This window comes from Dermacentor albipictus, chromosome 7 (genome assembly GCF_038994185.2).
Source record: "Dermacentor albipictus isolate Rhodes 1998 colony chromosome 7, USDA_Dalb.pri_finalv2, whole genome shotgun sequence".
Classification (NCBI taxonomy): Eukaryota; Metazoa; Arthropoda; class Arachnida; order Ixodida; family Ixodidae; genus Dermacentor; species Dermacentor albipictus.
This window is the reverse complement of record NC_091827.1, coordinates 25,691,318-25,704,867: the sequence shown is the minus strand read 5'-3', so window position 1 is coordinate 25,704,867 and position 13,550 is coordinate 25,691,318. Positions and strand designations below refer to the sequence as shown.

The 13,550-nt window shown below is 48.0% G+C and overlaps 1 protein-coding gene across 1 annotated transcript in view; it reads right to left on the bottom strand.

The window, feature by feature from the left end:
• LOC139046757 (uncharacterized) overlaps positions 1–13,226 on the bottom strand; it is a 72,475-nt gene extending 59,249 nt beyond the window's left edge. The window contains exons 1-3 of the mRNA XM_070521317.1: positions 13,073–13,226; positions 11,819–12,208; positions 4,572–4,840 (exon numbers count right to left, since the gene is read on the bottom strand). Coding sequence (XP_070377418.1) covers positions 4,572–4,840; positions 11,819–12,208; positions 13,073–13,226 — 813 coding nt within the window. The remainder of the gene's footprint in view (positions 1–4,571; positions 4,841–11,818; positions 12,209–13,072) is intronic.
• Between the last annotated feature and the right edge of the window lie 324 nt (positions 13,227–13,550).

Below are 13,550 nucleotides of genomic sequence, written 5' to 3'. Positions count from 1 at the left end.
ATTCCCACAATAACATTTCCTGAAAATCGTTCTATTCCCTGGTTTTCGAAGAGATTAAAAAACTCGACAATAAAGACAAGTGGTTTTATTGCGCTGCTACGCTAAAGGGAAACCTCGAGCCGTAGGAAAAATACTACTCAGCCAAAAAGGAATACTTGAGTACGGTCACCGACGCAAAAGAACGTTTAATAGCGACCTGGAGCGCATGTTACGCGATAACGCCAAGATATCTTGGCGCATCATCAACCTTGGACCAACATCCTCAACCACTTTGGCTAACGCATCGGATCAACCAGTCTCCGACAGAGAATGAGCTGACATGATCAATATCGCATTTTCTACAGTTCTCACAGAAGCAACCCACCTTAATGGATACCACCTACTAATAATACGTCACCGATCAATCATCATAAACATCAGCAGCAGCCTGTTTTATGTAGACTGCAGGATGAAGGCCTCTCCCTGGGATCTCCAACTACCCCTGTCCTGCGCCAATCGATTCCAACTAACGCCCGCGAATTTCCTAATTTCATCGCTCCACCTAGTCTTCTGTCGTCCTCGATTGCGTTTCCCTTCTCTTGGTAGCCATTCTGTAACCCTAATGGTCAAACTGTTATCTAACCGAGAGCGGTTACCTAAACTGAACCTGAGCATCCCAACCGCCCTCTTTCTGTTTCTTCACGTTTTCCTTAGCAATCTTCGTTCCATCGCTCTTTGCACGGTCCTCAACTTGTTCTCAAACTTCTTTTCCAGTCTCCAAGTACCTGCTTCATATGTCAGCACGGGTAAAATGTGCGGATTGTACACATTCCTTTTCAATGATACTGGTAAGCTTCCAGTCAGGAGCTGGCAATGTCGGCCGTATGCGATATATCCTTTTTTATTCTGTGGATTTCCTTCTCATGATCAAGGTTCCCTGTGATTAACTGACCTAGGTAAACGTACTCCTCCCAGACTCTGGAGGCCGATTAGCGATCCTGAACTCTTGTTTCATTGCTAGGCTATGTATCATTATCGTTGTCTTCTGCATATTAATCGTCAATCCCACTCTTACACCTTCTCTGTTAAAGGGACATTAAGGTTAAATTTAAGTCAACGTGGACTGTTGAAATACCATCTCAGAAACGTCTAAACGCTTGTTTCATGCGAGGAAGAGACTTACTTGAATAGAAAATGCGTTCGGAAGCGTCCGCGTACCTCTAGCGCAGTCCAAATCTTCCACCCTTCGATCAAGGAGTGGTAACGTGACAGTGTCATAGTGACGTTGCGCCGTCGGTGAGTAGAACGGTGCTCGCAGACGGCGCTACGGCTTTTTTTCGCAAAACACAAACGCGCGGCCAGAAACAGAGCCAAGACTGAGCCGACAGCCGCGTCAAAACAGAACTATGGTGGCTAGCGGAAGGGAAAGCGCGCGACTATAAGCTGGTTGTTTATTTTATGACGCCAACTTTGACGCTCGTTGCAATGAACGACCCTGACAACGACACATTGGCTCGCGACGCTGGGCTCGACTTCAGCGAATTAAGCACTGATGAACGTGACCTGCTGCTGAGGGCTTGCGCTGCCGGCATCGTTGCGCACTACTATGGCGGCAACTGTATGTCATGGCTGTACATATTTGCACATTTGTAAGTTTTGCTTCGTGAAAACCAAATGCCGCACTCGCCGCCCTGTCTTCGACCTGCAGTTGTTCTAGCGCTTCGGAGAATGCAGACAAGACCGACGGAACAGCGCTACGGGAGAGCATTGCTTTGAAAGGCACTCCACACGACTGCAGTAAGTCGGCGTTGAACTCGTAATCCTCTGGACGAAAGTGCAGCGATCACACTATGTGATTTTTCGGCTCTTTGCCAACGCGCTGCGGCAGAGGTATGGCACTTCACCACTTTGATGAGAGAGGTTCACTCGTTGGCACACAGTGATAAGTAACGTTGGATTCGCCGCTGCAACTCCCCTTGGCCAAGTTACGCGGACCGTTCGCGCATCCCACGACATCACATGGACGTGGCATTCTCGCTGTTTGTTCCAAATGCAAGTTTCGCGAGCCAGCAGAACCAGCGCAGCACGACGCGATAACAAAACAACTGAAACACCAAAGCGCGCGCAGCGCAGAGTCTAGCGAAAACAAAACCTTTCGACCACCCATACTATTGAAGGTTAACGTCAAAATGTTATTTTTTCTTAGAATAGAAGTAGACAAGTAGCATGTTCTTCCCTCTTATAACCTAATGAAATGATTTTTTTAATACGAGTAGTTGAGTACTAGTGACATAAATTATGATGAGGAGTGCCTTCGTCATCGGGCCATAGTACCGGAATGTCGCTGGGGGATCTCACATCGTGTCATGCATTCACCTCAATATCTCGGTTACTAAAGCTCTGTTCGTGATTATATTGACGCCTTCGACGTTCTGGAGCATTGATTTATCACTTTATAGTATCCTTTAGTGTCCCGTTAAGGTCCTCAATCATTTGCTGTAACTTGTCTGCATTGTCGCTAAACAGAACTATGTCATCGGCAAACCGAAGGTTGCTGAGATATTCGCCGTCGAACTTTACTCCTAAGCCTTCCCAGTTTAATAGCCTGAATATTTCTTCCAAGCACGCAGTGATTAGCACTGGAGAGATTGTCTCCCTATCTGACCCCTTTTTTTATAGGTATCTTCCTACATTTCTTGTGTAGAATTAAGGTAGCTGTAGAACCACAGTATATATTTTCCAAGGTAGTTAGGCAGCGTTCTGTACTCCTTGAATACGTAATGCCGCTATGACTCTTGGTATCTCTACTGAATCAAATACCTTTTCGTAATCTATGAGAGCCATATAGAGAGGCTTATTATGCTCTGCGTATTTCTCGATAACCTGATTAATTACATGGATGAATTGTAGAGTATGCCTTCCTGAAGCCAGCCGGTTCCCTTGGTTGACTAAAGTCCCGTGTTGCCCTTGTTCTATTGGATATTATTTTGGTAAATACTTATATACAACTGGGAGTAAGCTAACAGGCCTTTTCTTCAAGAGGCCTCTCGTCCCTAATGCCGCACTGTACTTTAAATTGTTCTTTTTACAGTAACTTACCACAGGCGCCTCATTCCTAAAGACTGGCAAACAAGGAAGGTCGTTGCGCTTTACAAATCAGGTGACAAAAATTCAACTGTTATCTACCGTACCATATCTCTAACTAGTCTCCCTTACAATATCATGGAACATGTTATATACTCTCACGCTATGGACTTCTTAAACCCTAAAAATTCCTTCCATCCGCCCCAGCATGGGTTCCGCAAGAGGCATTCATGCGAAACACAACTAGACACGTTTCTCAATGATTTGCTTGCGGACTTTGACACTAACGTTCACCTTGACGCTATTTTGCTGGACTACGATAAGGCATTTGATAAAGTTCCACATCAACGTTTAATAAACAACCCTCTCGGTTAAACCTATACTCTAACGTACTACAGTGAATCGAAGCCTTCTTAAGAAGCCGCTCTCAATCAGTCATCATAAATAACCAGTCCTCCAATCCTCTTCCTTTAACATCAGGCGTCCCACAACGATCCGCTCTCGTCCCACTTTTGTTTCTTATATTTATTAACGATCTCCAGTTGCACGCATTTTGCCAAATCAAATGTTTGCTGACGACTGCGTTATATACTGCCGAGTAATAAACACTGCCGATCAAGAAGCCCTCCAACCGGATCTTAGCTACATCCAACAATGGTGAGAAGACTGACTCAAGTTAGCAAGTTCGAGTTTCTTGCATTACCCGTCGACACAAGTTTCATGCCTTTCTATGCAATATCGCAAACGAGATCGTACAATTCGTATCGTCTTTCAAATTGTTAGGCATAAAAGTAATAAATGACATAACGTGGTATTAACACATAACCAACGTGATATCATCAGCTAGCAATACACTGCCATTTCGTAAACTCATCTTCGCCTCGCCCCTAATCCCTTAAACTTGCTTGCTTACAAGGCACTCGTTCAATCTAAACTAGAAAACGCACTCGCCATATAGAACCAGCATTGTGTTAGCCTCATAAATGACCTAGAAGCAGACAAAAATCGTGCTACAAGCTTCATACCTTCTTCTTATTCGTATGACGTCAGTGTTTCAGCTCTGTAAACTAAATCTGCCTTAACGCCTCTCTCAGTTTGCCGTCACATAGCCACCCTAATACTTTGCCACAAGTTCTATTGCTTATCACTCGATCATGCACCTTATACCATGCCAGCATCAGACACTTCAGACCACCCCAACCACAACTGTCAAGTTTTTCGTCCGCGTGCTCGAATTGTTACTTTTTCAGCTTCCTTGTTCCCATGTGCAGGTAAAGATTAGAGCGGCCATGCCCAACATGTCATAGAGATTATCTGTGCATCATAATTCGTTGAAAATTTCAATAACGTATTTCGTATATAAACACATGTGGCATTATTAATGTTTTTTTTTTAGCTGATTGCACCCCATATGTAATACGCCCTCGGGGGGTCTTCACGGAAAGAAGATGGAATAAAATGAAATGCATCCTTATGTGTGTATCGTGTATAACACAAGCATTTCTCACCCTAATGGTGTCATTGCCAACCACTTCGTCCTCTGTCTGCCAAGATGCTGTGGCGACCAGGCGGCCGCTCACAGGGTGCCTCCCGGCCTCGATCACATGCAGCAAGGCTCCTGGCGGCGGGTAGGTAAATGCGAGTCCCCAATGGTAGAACGCATTTTCTTGGTTGGCGACGCTTGAGGTGACCACGGTTGCGATAGACGCTCCAATGCCCACCGCGCCCGAGAGCTTCGTTTGGAGCACCTCGACCCTTGTAAGGACAGCTCCCGGAACTTCCGAGTCGGAGGAGAGATCAAGGTACCGAAATTTAATAATGTACTGTCTCAAATCTAGACTTCCACTTTCGAGAGTGTCACTGGCTATGCGGTCTCGCCCTGAAGCACTTTTTCAAATAATAATCGTTAACTACGATTTACTTCAAACCATAAAATCTTGTTGTTGAGCAAACACTTTCCTGACACATACTCATTGCATCCGAAGGAGCATTATCAGGTTCGGAGACGAATAGGCGGAACATTTTGTAAGTTATTGCGCTGGCATTGCTAACAGCATTAACATAGAGATAAGAAACACTCCGAATTTTATTCGCGCCAAGATTTTACTGAAGAATGACAAACACCGCTGGGGATTACTGAAAACGTTGTAACTGTCCATCTACAGTCGCAGGCGTTATCAGTATTTGCTGTCGCCTTGCTAGCTACTTATCCACAATGCACGCGTACGTTCCAGACAACTTGTATATATCGCACAGAACAACTTGTAAAATAGCAGCGTTTTCTTGCTCAAAATCAGCAAGCAGACATAAACTGAAATATAGAATCTGCTGTTTTGTTGTGTTCACGCAGTTAGACGTGTGGAAGCTTTCTGAACATATTAAACCTGAATCAAAAACTTTGTAGGTAAACACCTGTCACTTTGCGAGTTCACAAACTCACCAAAAATAGTTTCCACATTCTTTAAACGATTTATAGTCTTAAACAGAGCCACAGCTTCCGCAGTCATTAAATACATACTCCGTCCAACTCGACGTCACCAGCATATGCGTTCTCTCGGTAAAAGGCAGCAAGCCGTTCACCTTTCGAAGCGTTGCATTCGTCGATCTTGCGGTTGCGTGCCTGCAGAACTTTTATAGGACCAACCACGTCATGTAGTCCTTTCAGGAGATAGTCACATTTACCTCAGCAACGTAGGCAATCAGTATCTGCACTGTCTTCACGCAACACCTGACCTTCTAGGTGGCCTGCCCTTGGTGATACAATATTCCACTACGCGCTGGCATCTACGACAACCTGCGGAAGGCCATTACCACGCGCGAAGGGATCCCTCTGCCGGCCTGTACTTGTCTGATAGATCGTAGTTCCAGGGGCTCGCAGTACTCGTCTCCTGCTACGCACCCTGTACAACGCTAGCTGACTCATTCATCTCACCGTGACGCTAGAATGACAACACTGTGACGACCACCTCAGCGCCCAGTTCCCCATAGGCAGCGCTCCACATCTACGAGGCGCCCTACAACACTACTACAAAGAACCATGACGCAAATAAAAGCGGCGCGGCAACACCCTGTCGCCGAATGCAAAGTTTATTGCATGTTAGGGATTCACCACAACTTGTCACATCGCCCTCAGCATGCTTCCGTTTGGTACACGGCGGAGACAGCACCCCCGTAAAATGGACAAGGCAGCAGTGATCTTCGCCCTTTTGGTTGAGATAGCAATTATATGGATAATGTAGGCGTACTTTTCCCGTCGCTGTCGCCATCGCTCCGTGTAAACTCCGAGGCCGATAACACCGTCGCCATTCGAATGAAACGACGCGAGGGGAGCTGTAAATAGTGGCTCTACCTTGAGCGCAGGAGAGAGGAAAGCGGAGAGCCAAAGCGCAGTCTTCCGTCCTGCGAAAAGCCGGGGGGGGGGAGGCAGGTGGGAGGGTTAGCGGTAGCGCTGCGCGTCGCCGCCAACTTAGTCACTGGAAAAAAATTATTTCTAGTGACTCTACCGCCAACTGCGTATATCGCGACCGTGCACAAGCGGAACTGACGATCGTGCGGCACAATCCGCGCGCAATAGGGAGGCTAGCAGGGGAAAGAATGTGGGCCGTCTGCCGCTCCGCATCAGACACCAGTGCGTGGGAAATTTAGGGAAGCCTACTCCGGGGTATCTGCTGTGCATGGTAGCGCTGAGCAGACCCTTTCTTGAGAAAGATCTGCGATGGGGACAGAGTACGCCGCCTGTTTCCACTTGCCTCTTAATGCAAAGATGTCGTGCACCACTAGACCGCTGTGCACTTTCTAGCCTCGACCTTCCCAGAATCTTCGCCATCCCATTTGCACAAAAAAAAAGAAAATGTGACATAGACAATTAAGCGAGAAAATATGGTGCCTTCTGTGGTTGAATAAAAGAGGAAGAACTTTTACCTGATGGAAAAACGACAGACGTCCGTTCTCTTAGAGTGCATCAAGAAGACTCGTTTATTTTTTACTAGAAGGTACGGGAAAGGGGAGAGAGTAGAGAGAAAGGGAAAGTCGCCATACACTGTGCCGAACAGGCTTTCTTGCACCCCGTACGTGCAAGCAACCCACTCCAAACTTGAAAGACGCCATCGCACCGTCGGTTGCTGTTCGTAGAAAGCGCCCGCCAATAATTTGCACGCAGTTTGAGGGGTGTCAAGTGTCCAGCGCTTCTGCCACAGTGACCTCAAAAGTGCCGTTTCAGGTGGGGCAGTCCCCCTCGCCACATCGTCGGCGGCCCCCAGTGCGGGGATTCTTTGGCGTCTCCCCCGGATGAGCAAACTATTATCGAGCTCATTGCTCCCCAATCTCTAAGGGATACAGCAGCTGTATTGGTCGGTTCACCTCTGTTCCCTCACTTAATAACAATTTGCGGGACCACACCTCGCCGTATCTATCCCTAAATGTTTCCTTAATTCTGGCGGTCTTGCACATGTGGCGGTCTTCCCTCAGAAGCAGCAAAGCTCGATGTCGTTGGTCGGCACATATGTGTCGATCTAAGCTCCAATAAGTACTCTTTCCGCCACCGTCTCCAGAAACTATCGACCACGACAGTCCGGTACTTCCAGCGACGTGAGAGATGCATTCCAGCGCCAGGAATTTCGTCCGGCAGCAGATGTTGAGGAACGGTTGTCAACTTTCTTCCGACAAGAAGGTGCGCCGGTGACAGTGGCTCTGGCTCTTGAGCATCATCATATATGAAAGTCAAAGGGCGTGAGTTGATCACCGCCTCCATCTCATAAAGAACGGTGGTCAGTTTCTCGAAACTCAAGCTGCTCCGACCTAATACCTTTCGCAATGCTATTTTCACAGATCGCACCATTTGCTCCCAGAATCCGCTCCACTAAGCTGCCCGTTCAACAATAAACTTCCATCTGATCTGGTTTCCGGCAAAGTATGACTGCAATTCCTCGAGTTGCAAAAGCGCGAACATGACCTTTAGATCCCAGGCTGCATGTTTGAATGGGAGCGCGTTGTGCGAATACATCGTCGAGCAGCTTCCACGGGGTGCCACAAGCGTTTAAAGGCCAAGAGGAAGGCTGTAGCCGACAGGTCGCTGACGAGCTCAAGGTAGATGGCACGTGTCACAGCACAGGTCAAAATAGTGATGTAGCATTTTTTGTTGTCGCGTGACTGTTGACGATGAAGGGCCCTGCAAAATCGATGCCCACGATGCCGAACGGGTTTCTTTTTGATGTTCTGTCAGCTGGAAGTGGTGCTACTACTGGTTGCGTAGCTGGAGGGCAACTTTGTGACAGACGAGGCACTGCTTTATAACTTTCTTTACGGCCTGACGTCCTCTGATAATTCAACACGATTCTCGCAGCTGTGCTAGTCTCGCGTACGCCCGTGTGCAGCATTCTCAAGTATTGCTTCCGTATGAGCAGTCACGTGAGGGGGTGATTGCGAGGGAGAACGATGGGATGCTAAGTCTCTTCGTTGTTATCACTGAATTGCAAGCGTCCACCAACTGGCATGAGGCTCTCTTTGTCGAAGTACGGTTTAAAAGGTAAAACAAAGGAGCTCTTGTGCAGAGGTCTTCGATTATTCAGGTTTGAAAGGTCATCGCTGGATGCATCTCTTAAAGTTTTAGCCAACCAGTATCTTTCGACGCGGATCACTTCTTCAGCTCCTAATGGGACGATTGTCTTTCCTTCTTTGTTGTGGCAGTTGTCGACAAAGTGGCGGACCCACGCGGTTACTCACACGACTCTGCTGAATGAACTATAATTCTCAACATTGAGAATTGCCATGGATGACGAGGATACTATGGGCATCACCGTCACCTTTCGCTCCTTCATTTGGCACTCCCCAACCTTCGAGCTCGGCTCCTTATTGTTGGCCAATGCATGTCATCCTCCTGAAGCCCACGGGGTCCTGTCCAACACAACTCGCTTTCCCGCAGGGCTGATGGGAGAATGCCTCGGGTGATTAGGTCAGCGGGGCTGTCTGAACTTAGGCAGTGTTTGCAATCCTTTAGATCTGTCAGAGCTTGTAATCCTGAGACTCGATTTGCTACGAAAGGCTTCCATCTGGCAGCGTTTCCCTTGATCCAGTACATAGCTACGGAAGAGTCAGTTCAGAGGGTAGTAGCAACGTTCTTCAGATCCAAGGTCTTGGTTACGTAATGGCATAGCGGCACGCCAACAAGGGCTCCCATCAGCTCCAATCGGGGTTGCGAGAGGCATTTCAAAGGGGTCAGTCTTGATTTGGCCATGACCAAGCTTACATTTATTAGTCCGAACGGAGACTTGGTCACGATATATGCGACAACACCAGAGGCCTTCGGGCTTCCGTCACAGAAAATGTGTGCCACTTTCTCCGTATCATCACTTCTTAGGCCTGCCACTATCAGTCTTGGAACGGATACACCAATGCATGAAAGCTCCTTACACCAGCAGTCGCACTCAGGCTGCAATGTTTCAGGCAAAGGATCGTCCCAACCAATTCCCAACTCCCACAACTTCTGGGACATTAACTTTACGCATAATGATGTGGGAGCAATAAATCCAAAAGGGTCGAAAACTCTTGCCGAGGCCTGCAGCACCAATCTCTTGTTGTCGGCGCTTGCGGAGAGGAAGTCGATGAGTGAAGTTAGGTTGTATTCTAAGTGGCCAGTCTGAGCATTCCAATTAACTCCCAATACCTTTGTAGCTGCAGCATATCCATCATCAGCGTTCCTTCGCTCCACATTGCCATTCTCTACGAAGTTTACGAGATCACGGTCGTTCAATATCCACTTGCGTAGCCGCATCCCTTGCTGGAGACAATATAAATTTTTATTCCTGGCACAAGAGTTTACCCTTGTCAAGGCTGTCAACCCCATTTACAAGGTCGTCCACGTAAAAATGCTTGCGCTGGATACCGCAGTCTCAGCATACTGTTCCGGCTCGCCTTCAAGATGATGTTGCAACGTTGCAGACAAGAGAAATGGGCTCGACGTGACACCGAACGGCACTCGAGTCGTCCGACAGGTCACCACAGCTGCAAGTTCTTCCCCTTTCTTTGGCGTCATAGCGCACCAGAGGAACTGCACAGCGTTCCGATCGCCCTCTGATAGGGAGATTTGGAGAAAGGCCTTTTCAATATCCGCAACGATGGCAATGTTGTAAGTGCGGAAATTGATCAGCAGATCAATGAGCTCTGGGTTTAGGTTAGGGCCACTTTCCAAAACATTGTTCAGTGAGAGGCAATTTTTTGCACTTAATGATGCATCGAATACTACCCTCAGTTTCGTCGCCTGGATTTCGTGACGAACAACTGCTTGATGTGACATATAGTACGCCGGACCTTCCAACGTGTCGTAATTCTTTCTGGCTGGCTCTGCATAGCCCTTTTTTATGTAATCTCTTAATAAGGCGTCATACTCCCTAATAAACGAATCTCCTTTCACGAGGCGCATTGTCTGTGCTCTAAGATGCCTTGCTGCGCACTCGTAGTTGTCGCTAAGCTCGTCAACCATCGAATTCCAAGGTAACGACAACTTATAGCGGCCATTCTAATAGTTAATGGTTTCTTTATATTGCTGAAGGAAGGCGTCCTGGTGACGAACTGGCTCATGTTCCTCGATACCGGTGTGCTCGAGCTCCCAGAAAGACTTTAGCTGGGCTGACATTTCCTTGTCAATTTGTTAACTCCCTTCTATACGCATCACGCCAGCAGCCGAGAAGCAGACTCCTGTTGACTTCATTGTGCCGGCCTGGCCCTGGACTGTCCATCTGAATACAGTCTCCACTGCCATCAGTTTGGAGCTGAGACGTACGCTTAGTTGATCCCGTGATGATTTGCCAGTAATGATGAGCGCCTATCAAAAGGTCAATATTTTCAGATGCGTGGTCAGCAAGACTCCAGCAGCAGTGGAGCGTACGATTCTTCCAAGCGCCACAAAACGGTAATCGCGATTAAATACATTAGGATTCCTAAATAAAGGATGACTTACAAAATGAACTTAAAAATGACAGCGCTGTGCTGCTCCTTATTGAACCGAGTTTTAACTATACGCTGCCGAGAAATGTTGCGGTGAGGCAGCTCACGAAACCACTGGGGACGTATTCTGCAACGATCAATTTCGGCTATAGTGTCGCTTCTGCGATGGCATCGCCGTTAGGCGCGCTTATTGACTGGTTGAGCATAATCGGACAAGCTGATTCGCTTGTTGAGGCCTACGTCACGCGAAGGGTGTCGCCGAAGCGATAGTCGCAGAATATGTCCCCTGCAGTTGTATTGCTAACGCAGCGCCTTGGCAGCTACCATGCACTTCCGAAAAGCGGCTTGATGGTCATAGGCAGCATAGCCTTTGAGGATGCAGGAAATAGGACTAGACGAAAAGCATTGCCATTTGCGAGTTCCTAATCAAAGGATTCGTTTTTTGCCTGATACTTCCTCTCCCTTCGGCTCGTGCCTGGTATTTGCGCGCAGTTGCACGGCAGGAACGCTGGTGATAGCTTGCCGTGCTCACAAAGGTCATGAGGGCAGCAGAAGGCCTAACAGTGACATGTCCCCGCAGGACAGCCAATTGAGCAGACCGTGAAGGTGGGACCACTTCGCTTCGCACTTTTCTTCAACAAAGTCTAATGTGCATCTGTCACATCTCCAGAGGCCTCTTAACCCAACAAACACTGGTCGACCACGCGCCACGGCAATTGTAAGAGTTCTAGCTCAGGGGAAGGGCGGCCTAGAACCCGTCTTTATTACCCTTTTACTTGCAATTACAATAAAGCACTTAAATATTCGGGCTTACGAGCCATGTCAATTCCGGGCTGGTGGGCGGACGGCTGGTGGGCGGACGGCTGGTGGGCGGAGGGCTGGTGGTCGGACGGCTGGTGGTTGGACGGCTGGTGGTGGGATGGTTGGTGGTTTTGAGGCTGTGATGGTGGCCGATCGCGCAGAAGCTGTTGCTTCTCAGGCTGCAGCCGGTCTTGTTTTCCTGCGGCCTTACAGGAGGAGCAGATCGTGCCGGCGCTAGTGGTAGTCTTCCTGCGGCCTCGGCCCTGGAGCGGGTGTTGGAAAGCTCCTGGCCGGGCCGGTCGGGTCTGGGCGCGTTCTATGCCACGCGTGTCATAGAGTGCGCGTGCGAACGGCAACTTCGACGTCTGTTGTTCCAGCGCGTGGCTCCTACCCACCACGAGGACTGGTCAGGAATTAGATGGATTATTCAAATATATGATACATGATAAATTTCTTAATCTCTTATTAAAGTAATCAGACGTTGTCCATAAGGGAGAAAAGAAGCATCCGTGAGCGATCCGAGGCAAATGCATCCGTAGAACACCAGCAACAGAAGCGGAACTTCAGGTGACATAGTCATGGTGGTGCTGCCGTGTCCACTGCTGGTGAATGAAGCCGGCATCCCTTTTAAAGGTGTCGCTCGGGTGAGTTGAGTTGAGTTAAGTGGTTGTAGGCTACTGGTGGGATTAGCCTTGCAGTTGTTGCCGGCAATTGCTCCACCGTAGCGGCACTTAAGGGGACAGGGTAGGTCCTATTCTAGCCATGCATATTAGGCTATGTTCGTGACCATTTTTCTCGTGATCTGCTGGGGTTAGAACATTATTCTTCGTGGCATCATAATCAGCAATGTTAGGTAGTGTAACTGAACCAGGGTTATTTGTTTTTAAAGATTATATATATATTTTTTCATTTTTTACTGGACCCACCAAGTTTTAGAGCCAAAATCTGCAGTAAACAGCCTGTAAACAAAAATCCCCTTCAAGAATATTTATAATCCTGGTTCAGTAGACTTTCTGTAATCTTTGCTCAATACCTGGAACATGTTCTCGCCCTAGCGCTTGTAGTTTCTGAAAAAAAGGGTCAAATGCAGCAAAATTTGGTGTTTTGAGATAATTGGCTTTGAAGTGGAAGAAAGAGCTTTATTGCAATATAGAACTATAGAAACAAATTCTGGCGCATTTTTTCAATAGTCACCAGCCTGGTAGTCCCCTCCATCGTCAACACTTTTCTGTGCTAGCTGCCTTGTTTTCCGGACCTCCTTAGTTACCAGTCGTGCGCGTAGCCCTCTCTGCACAGTACAGTCGCCGCCGGTCAACTTCGCGCAACCACTGGACTGTGAACCGTCCTGGAGAAACTCTGAATGACCGCAAAATGTCCGCTCGAGCAATGCTGCGGTCATTAAAAGTTAGCACAGCATCCATTGTCGCTATTTTCAGCCTCTTGAGGCCAAGAAAAAAATGGCCAGTCTTAGCTTGGTTAAGCCAAGAATGCGTTGCATATTGCGCGGTCTTTTTTATGCGAAGCATACTAGCCGCACAACCACGCTCTTCCTTGCTGCTCCGCGCGCGGCCGCGTAGCTACCATATGACGTCATAACAGCTGCAAAGCGGACGCTTAAGCTTCGCCTTCAAGAGTGGAACGTGACAGCGTTCCCGTCGACCCGCCAAGGGGTGTAAGACAATGGGCTACGGCGCAGCGACTACGCGCCCCGCATCGGACGCGGTGAGCGTCGAGCAACGCAGCGT